Below are 20,151 nucleotides of genomic sequence, written 5' to 3'. Positions count from 1 at the left end.
ATAGGATAGAGCAATAATCATTTGAAAAGGTAAAAACTCTTGAGTAGATGGCCTTTCGTATTGGACAATACATATTGTAAGTCAGGCATGTGAGTCATTAAACACACTCTGACCTCAATGTATAGAGAGCCTTGTATTACCTCCTGTGGCCTCACGTTGTTAGCCAAGCCAACGACACTCCCCGGGCATGGGTTTTGCCACCTGTAAACTGGGGGTTGATGATCTTGTCCCTAACTTTCAGAGAGAAGAGAGATTTCTGAAAAGCAGGTTCTCCTAGATATCTGTGCCAGTAAATGGTCAGTTTAAACAAGCACTTGTAAAATCAGTCAAAATAGTTTGACTTGATGGGTTGCAAAAGTAGTTTGATGTAAATTTTTCACTTAACAGTTATTAACTTTGTTATCCTGTAGACATAACCCAAAAGTTCCTGATGCTTTTGTTTTGGTATGATTTTTTTTCCCCTTATAAATAATCATTAACTGTTTTTAAAATCTAATAAGTTATGCCACAATCATGGATCCCTAGAAGCAGTACACCCTACTGGTACTTAATATAGTTGCCTTTTAAGTTTAATAAATGTTTTATTTTATTTTATTTTTAAGATTTGTATTTATTTATTTGACAGACAGCCAGCGAGAGAGGGAACACAAGGGGGAGTGGGAGAGGAAGAAGCAGGCTTCCCAGCAGAGCAGGGAGCCCGATGCGGGACTCGATCCCAGGACCCTGGGATTATGCCCTGAGCCAAAGGCAGACGCTTAACGACTGAGCCACCCAGGCGCCCCTAATAAATACGTTTTAGAAGGACATTAAGTAAATGCTCAAATACAGCTTTTATTTACATAGCATTTAATATTTTATCTCGTTTTAAGGACTAGAAACTAAAAAGAGAAGTTCACTAATTTATTCAGCCAGTATTTATTGAACACCTATTATGTGGTAAGTCTTGCCAACGATGATAATGTTGCACATAGCTGAGAACAGAGCTTATAAGCTGAAATATGCACTGATTGATGTGCTTGCATTTTATTTTTAAAGATTTATTTTAGAGAGAGTATAGGGGAAGGGCAGAGGAAGAGGGAGAGAGAGAATCTTAAGCAGGTACCACACCCTCCCGGGAGCCTGATGCAGGGATGGCTCTCACAACCCTGAGATCATGCCCTAAGCCAAAAGCAAGAGTCAGACCCTTAACCAACTGAGCCACCCAGGCACCCCATAATTCCTCATGATTTTAGAATTTAACAGGTTTATTTAATGCCTTAAAATTTCAATGAGGCTCTTCCTTGATTATCGGCAATGGTATGCTAAACTTTTGTGTTTCATAAAAAAAGTTAAGCTCAGCCAGGACTTGCATACTTTGTTATCTCCAACCAGGACTTATGACCTTCCTTATTAACAAATTCCTAACCTTTAGTGTTGGCCAAGTCATCATCTATGAATTTTGTAATCTTCCCTGTTGTGGGCATTCCTGAGCTGGCCTAATTTTATGGGAAGTGCAGTTTACAAATTACTAAATCAACCTCTCATTAATTGTTTCTGTACCTACCATGTGTTAATCACAGATCACTAGTGATAGTTAATAAATTAAAATAGGCCATTAATAAATTAAATTATGCTTACACTTACCTATGTTTGTGTCTGTCCCATGTCCTTGGAGTCAGCCTAGTTACCAACTTCCTTTAGTAATATAACCCACCCAGGCATCAGCCTTAGGAATCAAAGTATTAAGCAAAGGCTAATTTATGAATTTGTTCATTGTTCTTCCCTTCTGTAAAGGTTGTTTGATGTTTGGTTAATTATTACATGCAAATATACATATCTACTCTGAGGCAAATCTAGAGACACACAAGTAAACACTTATAATGAGTAAACCTTATTTAAAAACTAATTTGGAAGACAGTTACTTATATTATAAAGACTTTTAATTTGAAAATAATTTGCCTTATCTTCCTTAAGTCATAAGCTTTCCTACTTTATGTGAAATATGACTTGATTTATGAAATACGAACTTTTCCAGAGCAAATCGCTATTCAAGCAGGCCACATCCCTGGTTTAGGTTGTGTGTATGTATATGTACATATGATTTCTGGAAGTTTTATGAAATTATCATTCTTAAAAATTAACTTACTCTGTAACAAAGGAAATAGTAGTTGTTTCCATAATGTGAAACGTATAGTAACAAAAGATATTTTAAATGAATAGAAGACAATTTGGCTTCAAGGGTATGGTAAAGATTTTGTTTTTGTTTTTGTTTTTTCTCTTCATAGGAGATACAGCACATGAGCAAAGAAAGGCAGCAAAAGGTAAAACTTCAGAAGCCGAAGACAGCCAACCTTTGGAGGTAAGTGGAACTCAGTAACTTCTTTTGGGTTGAAGCTAACAAGTCAGTATGATTGTATAGACCTCTGAGGGTAAATGGTAACTTCTGCTCCTGCTCTGTAGACAGGTGCCTGGGACAAAGAAAACAGGTGATCTGCTGAAAGTCAGGGATGGCAGTACAGGGAGTGGTCTCACCGGGGCTAAGCTTTTCCTGATGCTGGAAATGGAAACTTTCAGTTGAAAAAAGGAAAAGAGCACTTAAGTCAAAACATTCGAACTATTTTTAATTGAGTGACTATTTTCTAATACATTGGAATAAATAATATATGAAGCTATAGAGAACAGTTTGAAAATAACCTATTGAGAACTGTATTACATTACTATTTCCAGCATCCAAGTGTACTCCTTGACATTGTTTGGTAGAAAGACTAGTGCATTTGTTCTTTTCCATATAAGAAAATGATTTCTTCCTTGTGGGTACTTCAAAATGTAATTCAGATACTTCCATATACTATGTGGAAGCATACTAACATGATTTAATCACTAAAATAATCATTTTTATGATTTAGGGGGAATGTTAATTATTAGGGTACAAGAGATATCCATGAATTTTGGAACTTTCTACATGGAGACACACCCCTATTTATATTCTTCTTGTAGCACAGGACGGAATTGCTGCATCCAGCTAGAGAGCTCAGGGACCTGGCCTGTTTGGTTCATCTCTGTAGCCTAAAGCCTAGCGCAGAATAGGCAGTTTGAAAAGATTTGTTAAATGAATGGATGAATACAGTACGATTGGTCAGGATGAATCTTATCCAGTCGTGGCTTTAAATTCTCGAAGAGGCTGATGACTCCCCAAGTATATCTCCGTGAGACCTCTCCCCTGAGCTCCAGACTGTACATGCCATTTCACTGACAAGTTTCTAGGCCGTTCCACCTTTATGCAACCGAAGAAGACTGGTTGATTCCCAGCCCCAACACCCTGAAGGTTCTCTCTGCTCAGGTTTTCACCATCTCTGTGTAACAGCATCACACCCTCTCTACAGTGGTTTAGAATCAAAACCCCTGAGGGGTCCCGGCTCTTCTCTTCCTCATGCTCCACATGCAGCCCGACCGTAAGCCCTGTCACCTCTCCCTCTACATCTAAAATCTGACCTCCTCTCAGCACCGGCACTGTGAGAACCCTAGACTGCGTCACCACGCTGACCCCCGTTCTTCTCCCTTATGACTGTTCTCCACACAGGAGACGGAGATCCGAATCAGATCACGTCACTCCTTGGCTGAAAACCTGCCTGCTTCCCACTGTAACTAGAATAAATGCTCTCTCATCTCCTTTCTCCCCACACCCCCAAGCCCCAGCTCCACCTCCCAGCTGCTGTGCTGTCCCTGGTCATGTTAAGCTCCTTCCCACCTCAGCCTTTGCATTTGCTCTCCCTTTGTTACCAGAAGGTCATTCAGGTCTTTGGTCAAATGTCACTTTTCATGACAACCTCAGCTAAAGTGTCTCTTTCCCCCGGTCTCCGTCACATAACCCTGTTTTACTTCTTTCATCAAGTTTATTACTTCTCCGATTATTCATCTGTGTACTATCTGCCTGTACTACCAGACTCTCTGGGCCTAGCAAAGTGTCTGGGACGTGGAAGGTGCTCAGTAAGTACGTGTTAGTGATAATCAAGATTTCCTGTCATGTCATCATCGGCTTGCCAAGTTAAAGGCCTCCACGTGTTATGTTGACTCATTCTCCACTATCTCTTTATCAAGTCTATCAAGTCTTATTGATTCTGGCTCACAAATATCTTCCAGGTCTGGTTTCTCATTCTCCAACGAGCTCTTCCTCTGCTCACTAGACTGTTACTAGATAAGCAGTTTATTTCGCAGATCCCTTTCTGAAAACCACCAGCAGGTTTTGTGACGTCAGGCCCCTCAAATGCCTTGAAACCTGCAGAATAAAGCTTAAAACCAAAATGCTGTTCAAATGGCACCTGCCTTATGAACTCTTTTCGCTGCGCTCCCAGCCAGAGATAACCCCAGTGTCCTCGTACTACTTGTGTTGTCTTTATGACTTCACCAAAGTGTCAGTTCCTGGAAGGTGGAGCCTCCAGCTTAGTGAACTAGCTTCAGCCAGCAACATACTGTCAGGCGCATGTGGTGTGACAGAGATGCCCTGTCAGTGATTCTGGGATGGATAAATGAGCAGATAAGCAGTCTTCTGCAAATGCTGTCTTGGGAGTCTTTTCATTTAATCCTATTAATCCTGTTTTTCCCCTTACACTATAAGCACATAGTTGGGTTTTTTTCTCTTTATCACTGTAAAAAGAAAAAGCTTTCTTATTTCTTAGGAGTTACCCACAAAAATCTATTAATTTACATTATTTTTGGCACTCTTACTACATAACCAGGGAAAAGTGTAATGATTTCAGTTAGTTGGAAAAAAAAAGGGGGGGGAGGCGGGGGAGCCTGGGTGGCTCAGTCGGTTAAGCATCTGCCTTTCGGCTCAGGTCATGATCCGGGGTCCTGGCATGGAGCTCCTCATCGGGCCCCCTGCTCAGCGGGGAGCCTGCTTCTCCCTCTCTGTCAAATAAATAAATAAATAATTTTTTTAAAGATAGACATCTGATTAAGAAATTGTAACTATTGTACCGAGCAGGAAAGATTCTATTTTAATTTTTAGTGGCTATACAAGAAATGTTGAAATATTGTTTATAATGAGAATATGTTTGGTAAATTAGTGTGGGTTCCATAATGCCTAAAAATAACACTTTAATTGCCAAAATATAAACTCCCTAATCTAAGGACCCATTGGAGAAGGTGGTTTTTAATATATCGAAACAGGTTTTTTGGGGAGTTCAGATAAACATCGAAATTGCCTGCTATCCTCAGGGACTTGTTGGACCTGGGGTGGAGAGGGTGTAAATACACATACGACTCTGATTTTTAGCGACCGAAGCAGAAATTCTCAATCTATTCGTGGAAAAATTAGAAAGTGCACAAATCACTATAATATAACATGGAATAAATAAGTTCCTTTAACTCCATAACTACAAAGATAAGCTGAGAAGAGGTGTCATTAGGGAGGGAGAGTGGAGAGAGGCCTCAGGCAATAGGTGAGCTTCTGACCTTGAAAAAAATTGGTCTTACCATTTATACAGTGAATTCCTATGTGATAAATTCCTGTGAAATTCCTTAATGAGATCCTTCAATAAGAACATTTTAATGAAAACTTGGGGAAAAAAAGAACATCTTAGAAATACAGGGGCAAATGACTTTCCACACAGGAACCTCATTGGTAGATGATAAAGGGTTAAGAAGTGAATGTAGCTCGGCCTGCGTCACACTGTAGTTTTGATGGCAGTTAGAATATTTTAAGTAGTCTGTGATATTTTTCCTTACAATTCATAGCCCAAGTATACTTAAAAAATGTGTTCCCTCTCCAAACAGAGCTCTCTCCCGACATCATGGAAATTCTGGCATCTAGGCAGAATATAATGTGCAAAAGAGAGATCTGGTTTGGATGTCAAATAAGTTCATTTTTACAGAGGTGGATATGAGATATCTTCATGTGTTTACACAAAAGACTGTGGAAGGCAGTGTATTTATTTGTATTAAGTAATTAGTGGGACGTTGTACTTTGTGAACTGAAAGTAATATGACATCATTGCAGAAAAACATAATTTCTCAGTGTACTTGTCATCTTCAGTCCCCTTCCCTAAATATTTTAGGGTTTTTCTCAGTGAAGACTGTAAGTAGTTGCTACTGTTTCTACCTTGGTGTTCCCCCTGTATGATCGCAGAGCATCGTCACCTAAAATAGGACAACTTAAGGACATATTGAACCATCCAGTCATCAAATATGGTTACTCTCACGTTGCCCTTTAGTCCATGTTTTAAGAGCCACTGGTAGCTTTTAAGAGTATTCATCATGTTTTCGGTGTGTAGGGTGTGAGCCCCTATAAGCCCGTGTTTGGGCTTACTGAAATGAAACTCATTAGACTCTAGTACTTGGGAAAAGCGTTATAATTTGGAACTAATTCCAATTGGAGGATTAGCCATCTCCTTCTGTTCCTTCCTTTTTTCCTCGTTGCCTTTCTGGGTGAATTTTGGTCATGCGTTGTAATGATGTTACCGCTACTTACTGCCTTCTGCCAGTCTAGGAGCCTGTCACTTACAGCTCAGGGGGATAAACCCACAGATTCACAGGGGGCCCCGTTTTGAATTTTTGCCATTATGACTCCTCTTTTCAGGGAAATAAACATGACAAGTAAACAAGTAATTAGTCATTATTTTCAAATCATCAGTCATGGGAAGTGTTTTGTATTGTGAAAACTGGAACCATATTAGCTACTAATTTACTAGTGGGCCTGTTCTTTTTTGGTTTTGTAGATATATTTCAAGAGCTATGAATATGTAAATTTCAGGTTCTTTAATTATATCCAGTTTTGGTGACTATTAATTTCAACCTAGTTTTAGTAGATACTTTTAGATTAAGTGTGTATTGAATTTAAATTTCTTTTATTTGTACTCCAAAAATTATTTTTAAATTTGCATTTAGTTTTGGTTTCCAAAACTGAGGAATATGTTTATTTATTTAGTTTACTGGCCAAAAGATAACAAAACACAAAAACAAGCCAATTAAAAATCTCCCCACAAAACCACAGTTCTATTTATATATTTGTCTTGAGTGACAACTAATTCACATATGCATATGGAGACACATATAAAATAATAACTAACAGATGGTATAGTTGCGAAGTAGGATTTATAAAGATTATTATCAGCTGGTGGTATTGAGATACTAGTGTGGTTATGCTGACAGAAGACACAAAAATTATTTATAATAATAAACTGTGACACTAATATCCCCCCTCAGCTTCTGTTAACCAAAGTAGCTTATTGCATACTTAATATAAATTTCTTAATGACGACCTAAAACAATCTTACAGCCAATTTGTGCTAGGAAATTTAATAGACAGCAATTGCAAAACAGTAATTGAGGTAGCAACAACAAAATGCTTGCTAAAACTGTTGAGAATACTAGAATCCCTGGAAAGTGAAGTAAATATCTGGGGGACTTTGTTCAGCTCATTTCAAGCATACTTCTCAATGTCGTATACTGAATTTGTGTCTCTTTTTAAATTTATGTATTTGAAAATAGTTGAGTTGCCTGTGGAATTCACAGTTCAGTAATTTAGGAAACAAAAGGTTTTTTTGTTTGTTTAGAAAGGCATGGAATGCACATATTAGTGAAACATTTCCACTTTTCTTCTAATGTGTTTTTGCACTTCCCTTAAGTCTTTTAACAGAGTGGAGGAGCCTTCAGACTCTAGGGATTAATTTCCTTGTTTTTATTTCAGATAGTCATTAAAATGACTGAAAATATCCTTGAGCTTTGTAAATTCCATATGATAAAGACTGGTTACCATTTCTTAAAAGGGGAATAAGATGATCGCATTAAAGATTGGGTTCTGTGTAGAAAAGAATCCGGTTCCTGTGGTGCAGCAAAAAGGGGACTGGAGGGAGTGATTTTCAAGAAGATTTTAGGAACAAACATTCGTCTACCGGGTGTCAGGATTTCGGCTTTAAGAATTTTCTTGTATAACATAGCATCTAAGTTTATTAATTTAAAGTATTGGGGTTATAAAGATGATTATAAAACTTGTTTATTCTCAGGATAGTCATAGTCCAAATACAGGTATAATGGGTATTGATATTGAAGGCCGTTTGAATTGGTACAACCATTTTTGGAAAGCATTTTGGCAATAAGTATCAAGACCCATAAAGACGTTAATATATTTTGACAGTAATTCCACTTCTAGGATTCTATTCTAAGAAAATAATCTTTTCAATCCCCAAGAAGTTCTACATGCAAAAAAAAAAAAAAAGATGGTAGTTCAATGGAATATTTTTCAGTTTTCTTAAATGCAATTTATGATTAGTTTTCAATAAAATATAAAAACTCTTGGCTTCATAATTTCAGTTAAAAATATGAGGTACAGAATTGTATATACAGTATTATTGCTATGTAAAAACCGTGCAGAAAAAGACGATGTGGTACATACAAGCATTAAGGGTAGTTGCCTTTGGGATGATAGCTGTATGGGTTCAATCATTCTTTCCAGTGCTCTTATTTTCCAATTTGTCTGTAATGAGTGCATCTTCTATTTTAAGTGTTAGGCTGGTGATGAGGAAGTGATGTATTCACTCGAGGGCAGATCTTGCTTACTAGAAGAACTATTTTATGTGGCAGCAAAAACAATGGAGCTGGCTATTGAGGATGATCCTTAGGAGATATGTTGGGATGTTTCTGCCTTGGCTCATTTAGGTTTAAGATCCCTTAATTAGTTGATCACAGAGCACCACATCTGATCACGATTTGTCAAAACATCTGTCCTCTCACCCAGGGGCCTTTCCAGCAGGGAGAAGAGTGAGGTGACTTGGAGGTTATTCTTCACATCTCATTGGAAATCACAAGGCCCGAACTTTTCTCGTTGATCAACCTGTCAGTGTCATTGTGTCAGCTATAAAGTCCTATTTCCCCCCAAAATATGTTGTGGGCTACCTTAAAGTTTAAACATGTATTTGTCTAAAAACCTTGCTTTTTTCTTTATGATGTTGAGACACTTAGTTGAACATCGTTTCTCCCTTTATAATAATTAGTTTATGAGAATATAATTTTATTGGATGAGTGTAAGGATCTTTGTTTTTTGTTTCCCCTAATACAAAACCGTTTTCAGATTTCTGATTTACTGGGAAATGAAGCACAGTTGGATTATGTCATTTAAATGGTAAATTTAATTCTTTAATGTGTTTATCCTCCTTATACAAGATACCCTTTGGGAAGAAGATTTTGTAGAGTGCGTTTCTCTCCTCTTTATTTTCATTTGAGTTATTGCACCATATAATATAGTAGAAAGTACATTAGGGGGCACTCCCCTGCTCACCGAGTGTATCATCTGGGACCCGTTGACAAGGTTCTCTTCAGGTTCAGTTCTGTCAATGAAATAGGTGTAGGTGGGTTAGATGCAGTATCTGAGACTTTTTTCTTCCCCAGAAGTCCTGGCTCTTCACGTCTTGGGAAAGCGAATTGGGATTTGTGCCACCAAATGCCGATCTTTATGTCACTACTGTGATGGTGGCGAGGAGGTGGTGATGGGTGGGAAGGTGTGGGATCTGCCGCATAATGAAGATTTTAGGCATTCATTAATCAAGCTTTTATGCCTGTTAGGAAGGAATGGTCCAGCAGTCCTGGCTGGTAAATTGTCAGACTGCAAAAACTACTTCCAAGGTCCTTGCTCTTGCTTATAAGGTCTGTCTTGGGCCACTGGTAAAGAACAATTAAAACACGTTATTATTTCTGTAGATCTATAAACTTTTGACTTTTATATTTGACAATCAGTTTATCATAGGTTGTTGATTGCCCAAACACTGGCAAGATGAATTAACTTGAGGCAGGCTTATCAGAGTTTGCAAAGATCTTTTCTATAACTTCAAACTTGTGTATTTTTGTTACCGCTCCATCTTTGTCCTAATTTCATTTTCACTGGAAAAAATTATAATTGAAAGGTCATAATTCTGATGTTTCCTGGTTTCCATTGGGGTTAACTAGCACACTGAAACATAATGTTCATTCATCCTAGTCAGTAAGGCCAAACCGTGTGAGGTGTATGAGAGCTGCCCCCGTTTCCATCCAAGATGCACATATGGTGCGGCTAAGCCAGTCGTGTGAGTTTTACGCAATGTTCCTGCTCACAGTCTGTGGCTCAGCACCAAGTATTCCTCGCCAGAAGCCAGCTAACCTGCTGCTTTTGGAGCTCTGCTTGATGAAGCTAGGTAGCTTAAAGTGACCACAATGATATTTCTTTAACTCCAGCAATCTTAGTTTGTTAAAGTTGTATAACTTTAACCACCTGCCTCATCTGCTGATTTATGGCAGTTGATTGCAGTTAGAATCAAAGAACTGGAACCTTGTTACTGCATTGCGTGGAGCTGCCTTGGCTCCAATATGGGTTCTATACGTGCAGGAGGAGGAACCAAAATGTGGACATAAACTAGCTTTTTGCTTCGCAAATCTAGTTTTCTATCTCCAGATTAGAAAATATTATTTTAAAAAGTATATGGGATATTCTGTTTATATTTTGGGTGTCATTTTGTTGTCATTTTTCCAGTTTTCCCACTTTTATAGTTTTAAAAACCACAAAATCAGCAGGGTGAGAGGTCCATGTCGGGAGAACAACTGTTCTCTATTTCCCATAGCCATCTTTTTTCTAATCCCCTGTTTTTTAATTAGTAACAAATGGTCCTTATTTTTTTCCTCCTTCGGTTCATGTTACAGTCGTAACTTCTTGTGACTGCATAGAGAGTTTAAATTAAAGCACAGCCGTATTTATGTTGTCTTCAACTAGAGATTCTTTTTTGAGAGATGTTTCATCTGACTCTTTAGCAATGGAAAAGTAGCATGCAGATATGTATTTGGCCTAATTGGCATTTTCTGAATATTCTTCTTTGTACCTTACTGAGGACTCTAGGTGTGAATACGCTTATGAGGGTGCACCCATACGAATACAGAAAAAAACAGTTACATTGTCGTGAAGCTCAGCTAAGTTTGCATTGATCTTGCCATTGCTTTCCAGACCTGGCAGGCACTGTTCCTTACATGTGTCTTTTTTTTTTTTTTTCCAAATGAACTTCTGTGTTCTTCTACCCTGTTCAATAATTAACATTAATTTCCACGCATTCAAGGATAGTTTAATGTCCACTTTTAGGATGTCATAGCCTTAAGCACATGCCTTTCACACATTGCCTTTTAAATTAGTTAAGAAATCATTATGGGTGTGATTATGGGTAAATGTTCTCTATTATATGTAACCACCAGTTATATACTAGAGAGTATATGTACTAGAACCTCCTAATGTAAAACCCAAAAGCCATAAGTTTTTTTAAAGTAATAGCAACCCCACATTTTTCTCCCTTTTTATGCCACTTGGAGAGACTGGCGTATACTCTACCTGCGGACACAGCCATGGTGGACGGAAGTATCGTTGACATAGTAATAAAAAGCCCATAAAAACTTGCTCAGAACTTCTGAACTGAAAAGTGTGTGTGAACTCTTGCATAATCCTACTTCTTAAGCTGGTTTTGGTTGGAGAGTAATTGCCAGAACATGCTGTTTGTTCACCGAGATGTTCTGGGATTTGTTGCTAGATCCAGCCAGTCTGTCAGAGTGTATCTCTGTCTCATTGCCTTCATCCTGCACGGATTGCCGGCCCTGAACCGCTTTTCAGCTTGACTGAGTGACTCGGAGAAACTGTTGTGTGGAATACTCTGTGACGTTTATTCTGAGGGAATTAAACTAAGACATTTTCTACTACATTACACAGTTCCCCCCGTGTCAAGTCCCACTCAGGTCTTCTGGTTTCTTATTGCTTTTGTATGAACTGAAAATATTTTGCTTCTCCTAAGGTGGTAATAGTCCCTTTATCTCAGGGCCATTGTGATGTCTGTGCCTCATCTTTTTTTTTCTGTTTTCCTTTGGCAGGAGGAAGCTCATATCTAAATGTACAGCTCCGTTTTAGGAATTATTTAGAATTCTGTAGAATATATATTTGCATACTTATTTTCCTCTTTTCTACGCTCCTCTATTTTTCCTGTACATCATTTTTAAATTTATTGTGAATCTTGTTAGCTGCTTCGGAGTCAGTGTGTAGAGGAAAGGGTTCAAATTTGCACACATGTAAGTGTATTTATGTAATACTTATATAAGTCTATATTTCATGTGTGCTTTTTGCTAGGTTGTAAGAGATATACATACTAGGTTATAAGATATATATGTGTATACACACACATACAATTTTAATTTTCTTTCATTCCTTTTTTTTTTTTTAATATGTGATAAAATTATACATGCGTTTTTTACTGTGACAATGTATGAACATGGGGCACCTTACTTAATGTCCCTACCATGCCTCAGGCTCACACCCTGACCTCCAGTCAGTGTGATTTCTTCCGGGTTGTTGACTGGAGGACAGAGGTAAAGGGAGCCTCCTTTCAGCTGCTCTCAGGCAGAGTGTCCCTTCGGCACTTGTAACTCACGCTACTTGCTCCATCAGCCACTCTGTCACCTCCTTCTACACACACTTTTTTTTTCCCCATGCTCTAGACATACTTTTTTAGATGGTTTACTAGTTAGATTTTAGATATAAGTATGGAAGACCTAGGAAAAGTGACTGCCTCATTTAGAGACACTGTTTTGGGAGTCATGATTTCTCACAGTGGTGAATTCAGAGGACCCCTGCAGGAGCATGGAGTGTGGCCAAAGGGTAAACGCTATCACCAGACAAACCTGGAGCTCGGATCTTGGCTTCTCCAGGAATCAGCATGGCGCCTTAGATAATACTTAGCATCTTAGATCTTCGGATCCCCTTGCTATAAAATGTGAATGGAAGTACTTACGTTGCAGGGTTACTGTAAGACTTAAATGAGTCAATATAATTTTTATTTATATGTTTATATACACAGTGTCTGACCTATACTGGACACTCAATAAATGTTTGTTTCTTTTTCAGTTGGAAGGAAATTATGGTTAATGCCTTGAAAATCATACTAAAGTAGGGTTGAAGGGATTAAATCAGGAGTTGTGCTCAGATGAAAGTTATAAACACCTGAAAGGCAGCAGCTTAAATTAGGGCTTTATTTGTCCCTTGTGATGAAAAAATCTCTTGGAAGGCAATGGAAGCACTGTTTCAGGAACTCAAGTTTGTCAAGACTGATGTCCTGTGAGTCTTGATCTTTTCCTCATAGTTTGCAAGATGGCTACTGTAGCTCCAGCCACTATATCCAGTTTTTAGGAAGTTGGAAAAAGGAAGGAGAATGAAGGGAGAATGAAAGTACTTGTGACCAGAAACGTTCCAGAACCTCTCTAGCAAAACAATGGAGCCTGGGAAATGTTTTTAACTTGGTACTTTGCTACCCCCAGCAAAATCAGCCTTCATTAATGAGGAGGAAATGGAAAGATGAGTATTGGATGGACTGTAACAGTTTCTGACATAGACATGATCCTCTTTTGCTTTTAGAAACTTCATTTTCCTAACAGTAGACATCAGTGTTGGATGGGAGTGAGGGAAGTAGAGAGAAATACCTGTTGTTGATAACTGGACTCTCTTTGGAGTCAGGAGGTCTTTGAGGAGTCAAGGGGAATGTGAAATAAGGATATTTATTATTATCTTTTGAATCTATGATGTTAGGCATGGTGCTAATAGGAGTTTTACATATATTACCTCGTTAATTTCTACAGATGAGATAGGCTATGTTATCTGTTTTATTGAGGAGGCCACCAAGTCTCAAGAATATCCATTTTCCAGGGTCACACAGCCAGTATCGGTAATGGAGCCAGAAGTCAGACTCACACCTTACAAACCACAAAATCTTTGCTTTGCACCGTATGGCATTCCTATAGAACTCTCAAGAAACCTGCTGTTGTACTTGGCTTTTATTTTTCCATAATGCCTTGTACTGCTGGGGTCCGTAATAACTGTATTTTGACCTTATTATTTATGTACAGAATTAAACGGAGCATCGCGTAAAGGGTTGCTGCTGTTGGTTGCCGAGGCCGTATAGAGGAGGCTGGGAGAGGCACAGGTGGTGCTTCCCTCTCATCACCACCACTCAGAGGTGGGGGCGGCTGCCTCTGTATTTCTGCCTCTAGAGTCAGTAGCGCCTAGGGACATTCTTTAGGACAAAGGGAATGTGGCAAAGCAGCAGTGACCAACCTCAGGAAGCCAGAATCCAAAATTGAGAGCTGATAGAACGATGTGATATGGAGGCAGGTATCTTCTCAAGTCAGAAGCTAGGGAATTTTCCTTGACTTCTTCCTCTTCCTCCACTCTGAACCCAGTCGGTCACCCAGTTGCTTTGCTTCCACCTCACTTACCTGCCCTGTCCTCTCCCTCCCCGCTGCAGCTGCAGTAGTTCAGGCCTAATTCTCTCTCACATTGACTATTGCGAAGGGTTTCTGAAACAGCCTCCTGGTCCTCAGTCTTACCGTCATTCAGTCCATTTGCCCACAGATACAACCACAGAGCTGCCTTACCTGATGGCGTTAGGGGCTCTTCAGCTGCTTCCAGGATAAAATCCAGTAACTTTGAGTTGCATGTCCCTTTATGATCTGCCTTGCTGCGTATACACAGCCAGGTGATTCTGTGTCACCACAGAGAGTTTATTACCATGCCGTGAACGCATTCCCTTCCTTGGGGTTTATACGTGCAATTCTCTTCTCTTCCTGGAGAGCCTTCTTTATCTTTTACCCCTCATGTTCATCTGGAAGATCCCTATTCATCGTCAGACCTCTGCTCAAGTATCTTTCGTTTTTGATGCCATCTTTGTCTCCTTCAGGCAAGGTCCTCTCGTCTGCTTTCTCAGTGCCGTTACGTGCCTGTGTTCTAGCTCCTTGTATCATGACCAAAACCACCCTGAAGTAGGGAATCCTGGTTGGTTCAGCATTGTGTTCCCTGTGCCTAGCACTGTGCCCGGCATCGGTCAGCCACTCAATAAATGTTTAATGCTGGTTGTGTACAGGAGTGAACATTTAGGTTAGACCTAAGAATAATTTGTTGCCTAATTCATTATTCTAGCCCTGAAACACCATAACTTTGGGCAAGTTCTTTATTCTTTTAATGCTGGATTAATGGGAGTATGTGTGTAAAATCACTCCCATCTCCCTGCATTGAACTGTTCTCACCAAGTTCTTCCATGGCTTCTGTTAGTTTTTCAGGTTATCTTTATTTATTTTTTTTTTTAAGATTTTATTTTTAAGTAATCTCTACGCCCAACACGGGGCTCGAACTCACAACCCGGAGATCGAGTCGCATGTTCTACCGACTGAGCCAGCCAGGCACCCCCTCAGGTTTATCTTTAATCAGTCCCATTAGGCCAGCTCAGTGATGAGTCTGATTCCCAAATCCTAAAGGAGCTCTTAGCTTTATTATGTATTAGGCCTTTCCTCAAAACCTGTTATGTATTCAGTGTTTTTCCTCTATATTGTCCGTTGTGAGCATCCATTCCTGATGGAAGACACATTTTAAATTATTTAAGTGATTCAAAACATTTTTCCTCTTACTTTTTAGTGATTCCTAAGTATCTTTTATTTAAAATTTTTAATTTGAGTGTAGTTGACAAACGCAGTGTTGCCTTCATTTCAGAGTGATTTGACAAGTCTATACATTATGCTGTGCCCACCGTACGTGGAGCCACCATCTGTCACCACACAACACGATTACAGCACCACTGTCTGCATTCCCTGTGTTGTGCCGTTTATTCCCACGTGATTCCTAAATATCTTTCTGTATGTGTTTTGTCCCTTTTAGCTATTTAGTACAAGACTTTCTTGCACAAAAATTAAGTTGACAAAATAAGTACATGATAAGCATCTGAAGATTGTCTTCAAACCATGAATATTATTGCTACTTCTTAAATTTTTAATTCCCAATTTCTAATATGTCAAACATTTACATTCAGCAGTTGCTTAGACTGTGCTGTATCTGACAAGGTATAGGTAATTACTGGAAGAATAGAAGATTCTTGAAAGCTGCGATTTTCACGGTCTTATTTATTGCTGAAATCCCAGAGCCTAAAAACAATGCTTACATGAAATCAGTGTCAGATAAATAGCTGTTGAAGGAAGGAAATAAGGAAGCAATATAGTGGCATTTTAGTTAACCAGGGCCTGGGCAGCCAGTGCCACAGTGAACTCGCAAGTCCAAGTCAATGTACCTCATGCAGTCAGTCGTACATCATACCTACAAAGACCCTGCAGAAATCACAGTTGTGCAAAAGGGCCACTGAAGCAGATGAAAAAGAGGTGTGTACCATTTTCAGTTGGATAAATCTCCACGGGTGTACATGTTTGTTTGTTTTTAAACCTCTGCTTCATGCCTATTGACATTGAGAACCAAAACCAGTATTCTGTGCTTTCAACTTAGTTGCGGTTTTGCTCTGAAAGAAAAATGGATTCAGATTCTAGCATAAGGTTATTTAGTCACCAGAAGATCTCTGAGTAACTTCGCATTGGCATCTTTGTCATTGCCTAACTGACACCTGATTAGCCTGCTTAATAAATACTAATTCCCTGGCTTCTTACCGAAAAGCACTTTTGAACTATCCGACCATTTCATTTATGTCAGTGAACACTTCTTGAACACCTATTTTGGCCAAGGCTCTGTTTAACGTTCTCCATGTCTGAAAATCTCTGGGTTATTACTCTGCTGCAGATTTGTGGTTAAAAAAATTGTATTGCACTTCTAAAGCCTCATCATTGCAAGATCATGCAAGACAGTTGACCATAACTGAAGCCCAGGATCGGAGGCTGTAACTCTGTCTTTCAGAGGTAATCGTCACTCAAGCAAATTTTAGGGCATCACAAAGTTAACCATCAATTAACCAAATGAATCAGTTAACCACTGCTTTCCTTAACCAAGTTAAGTGTCAGGGAGTCTTACTGATGCAGAAGGGTGGTGCCACAGGGGAGAGTATGAGATCTGAAAATGATACGTTAGAAGAGTCTAAGGTTCAATTATATATAAATTATGGATAAAAGCATAATATGAGAAGGTTTACTTTTTCTGATGTATTCATCTCATCAGTGGTGTAGGGGACTATTCTGTTTGTATCTCAAGATCTTTTTAGGTGTTGATTATAACATTTATAATTCTCTGAACGTTTTGGTTTTCGTTCCTAATATATTACCTGGAATTGTCAGTCAAATCAAAACCCAAACTTGAAATTAAAATTTTCTAACAACTCATGAGAGAGAAGGAAAAAATGAACTGGCATTCATTTTTTAAAAAAAATATTATGCCTTTTAAATTTCGAATGTTCAGATTTGAGGATTAAATACCGGCATCTCTCTGTCACTTATTTTTCTACTAATGATCATCCCTGCTTCAGCTCTTTAAAATGGTTTGTTGGGTTTCGGTTTAGCATGCAAGCCCTTAAGCTGTCTTTTGTCATTTCATAAGGGCCAAGAGCTTGTTAGCCTGGAATTTAGTGTATTTTGATAGTCATTTGTTTTTAGTTATTCTTTTCTTGATTTTTTGGAACTCTTTTCATGAGGAAACTCCACGATTCTTACCAATTAGTCATAAACTAGTTCAGATTTAGGAATTACATAATTTACTACTTTGGAACACTATATTATTCAAAGTCCAAATGGTAAAGATGTGAATATTTCACTGAATGTTGGGCGATGTGGCTGATAATTAGATCCTCAGAGAAAAAAATAAAACTGAAATTTGTGGGAGGATCAGAAATGGGGCCAGGGAAAACAAGTAGTTTAATATATAAATACTTGTTATTAGTGAAAATTAAGCATGGCCTTCTTAGGATTCAGTCCCTGTTTTTAGTGCTGTAGTCTGTGTTTTCACTGTGTTCATTAACACAAAGAACAAGTAACTTCACTAGTGGCTTGAGATTTGACTCACAGGAAAACATTAGGTAGTAATTAAGAACAAGGCTTTTTAAAATTTTTTTTTTAAGTTTGTGAAATTTTAACTATACTGCCAAATGTGGTCACCACTTGCCACGTGTAGCTTTGAGCACTTGAAATGTTGACTAGTCTGGATTCAGATGTGCTAAAGTGTAAAAAACATACTGGGTTCCAAAGACTTGGTATGAAAAAAAGATTGGAAATATCTCAATAATAACTTATGTTGAATACATGTTATGATAATATTCTAGAGATACAGGGTTAAAAAAAAGAGTATTAAAATTAATTTCACCTTTTTCTTTTACCTTTCCTACTACGGCTCCTGGAAAACTAAAAATCACATATGTGGTTCACCTTAAATTTTACTGGACAGTGCTAGTCTAATGGGTTAAAAAGATCCTGTATGTACAGTAAATATTAGCATATTTGATTCAGATTTTAACTTCTTGAAGAATCCATTTTGGGGGCGGTTTGGGAAGCCCAGTTATTCTTCTGCTCTGTGCCAGGGCTGTGGGCTGAAGCGGCTGTTCTTCGGACTTGCCCACTCTGTTCAGTTGACTGGTAGCAATCGATAGATACTTACGGAAGGAGTAAGTGCCTCTTTGTTGTCGTGCAGCCTAAATGAATGAACTGCACCTAGTGTTTCTCTCTTTTTCACCTCTCTTCCCCTGATGGCTTTGACGTAGTTGTTAATAATTGGTTGATATTTATAGTAACATCAATCTAAATTAACACAGGTTTTCAAAGACCCAGTTCATATATCACCATGTGCTATAAATTATGGTACGGCGCGGATTATCATGGCTTATCATCTTGTTTACAACCCTTGACTAATATTCTGCCATTTATTATGTTATTACGTATTATTACTGGTGATAATGTCTGTAACCAAAAAAGAACTTTTCATATTGTGCTTTCATAAGAAACCAGCCGAAGCAGAACGTGCGTGTAGTAGGAGCTGAAAAACAAGCATTTATTAATAATCAGCCTCTCTTTTCCAGGGAGGCTTAACTATTTCCTTTGTGGGGGGGGGAATCATTTAAGACTCATGTGTACTTTATTTTAAGTTCTTTAATTTATGAACTGTTTGACACCACCCTAAAAGGTTTTGGGGCACCAAGATTAGTTGAATGAGGTCACATTATGTTAGGCAGAGAGGCAGTTGAATAGGCATTGATAATAATAAAACCTGTAAAGGTCATTCTGTGCAGATAAATGTAATACTTGAATTAGTCAGTCATTTACTTTCTCTAAAAAAGTAATAAGTTAATCTTGTTCCAAAAAAAACCCTCCAAGACTGGTAGTTTTCTTTTTAATGCCTTTCATCTTAGGCAATCTTTTGTATATCATGCAAAGGACCATACAATTAGCATGAAATGAGAGAGTGCTTTTTAAATTTGATGAATAAGGGCTCTTTTTTCTCCAGCTGATATGCATGCAAGGTGGAGGTCTGTATCTCGCCAGCAGACAGACTATTTGGTATCTATCCTATAAGTAGCTCCTAGTTTATATCTGTGCCTTAATGAGGAAAGAGGTCTGGAAGTAATAAAAGTGAGCTTAAAGTGCATTAAAAATAGCACAATGCTTTAGTGTAAACGCTGCAAGATTCTGAGATTTGGACAGTTGGGCTTTTCCACCTTGCCCTGGATTCCAAAGATGGCCCTGTCATCCTATTTTTTTTGGCAGTCAATTGAGGACATATTAGTAAGACCTCCGTGAGCACGAAAAACTTTTTTTTTGGTGGTGGTGGGGGTTGTCTTTTCTGTCATTTATCACGAAAGCATTCTTTGTTAAATTTTTTTTTCCAAGTGTTACCTCTTTAGAAAAGTTTTTATGCCTCTATATTCTTGTGAGCTGTTTGCTCTTTAGAAATACTTGTCTTTGAAGTCGTAGTACTTACAATATGTTAATGAACATTTTTCTTTCTTTAAAAAGTGTTAATATACTGTTTCATTAGTTAGAGTGGATGCTCCTGTCCTTGCCATTTTAAATGGCACAGTTTTTAAGAGATTCCCCACATTGCTGAGGAAGTTTTTACAACTAGTCATTTTTGTTCACATGTTTATCTTGTGCTTCATAATTCCCTTATATGTAGCTCAAACATTTCCTATGGCATAAGCCAAAATGCCACAAATAAGGTAAATTGGTTATTAATTGAGCAACTTTTCCCTCTTAAGGTACTACTGTAATTAGAAGTGCCGGCTGTAGCAAGTAAAATATTGGATGCCCAAAGTTGAATTTCAAATAAACAACAGAATTTTTTAGCATAAGTGTATCCCATACAATATTCGGGTCATCCTTTGACTAAAAAAGTCATCTATATTTGACCCGGCAACCATCACCGTAACTCAGCTCTCTTATTAA

The 20,151-nt window shown here is 38.3% G+C and overlaps 1 protein-coding gene and 1 long non-coding RNA gene across 9 annotated transcripts in view; one reads left to right on the top strand and one right to left on the bottom strand.

Annotated features, from left to right (window-relative positions):
* UMAD1 (UBAP1-MVB12-associated (UMA) domain containing 1) overlaps nt 1-20,151 on the top strand; it is a 215,959-nt gene that overhangs the window by 145,245 nt on the left and 50,563 nt on the right. For all 8 annotated transcript variants that reach the window (XR_015724000.1, XR_015724001.1, XR_015724003.1 and 5 more), the window contains one exon: nt 2,265-2,338. Coding sequence is in view for 4 of the 8 variants with exons in the window: in XM_045793180.2 (XP_045649136.1) it covers nt 2,265-2,338 (74 nt within the window). In the remaining 4 variants the exon portion in view is untranslated. The remainder of the gene's footprint in view (nt 1-2,264; nt 2,339-20,151) is intronic.
* The window catches only part of LOC148110408 (uncharacterized), a 157,293-nt gene continuing 144,025 nt past the window's right edge, over nt 6,884-20,151 (bottom strand). The window contains exon 3 of the long non-coding RNA XR_015724004.1: nt 6,884-9,302. This is a non-coding gene — a long non-coding RNA (uncharacterized LOC148110408). The remainder of the gene's footprint in view (nt 9,303-20,151) is intronic.

Source organism: Ursus americanus, chromosome 3 (assembly GCF_024610735.1).
Source record: "Ursus americanus isolate L20-20 chromosome 3, mUrsAme1.1.p, whole genome shotgun sequence".
Classification (NCBI taxonomy): Eukaryota; Metazoa; Chordata; class Mammalia; order Carnivora; family Ursidae; genus Ursus; species Ursus americanus.
This window is presented reverse-complemented; position numbering and strand designations above follow the sequence as displayed.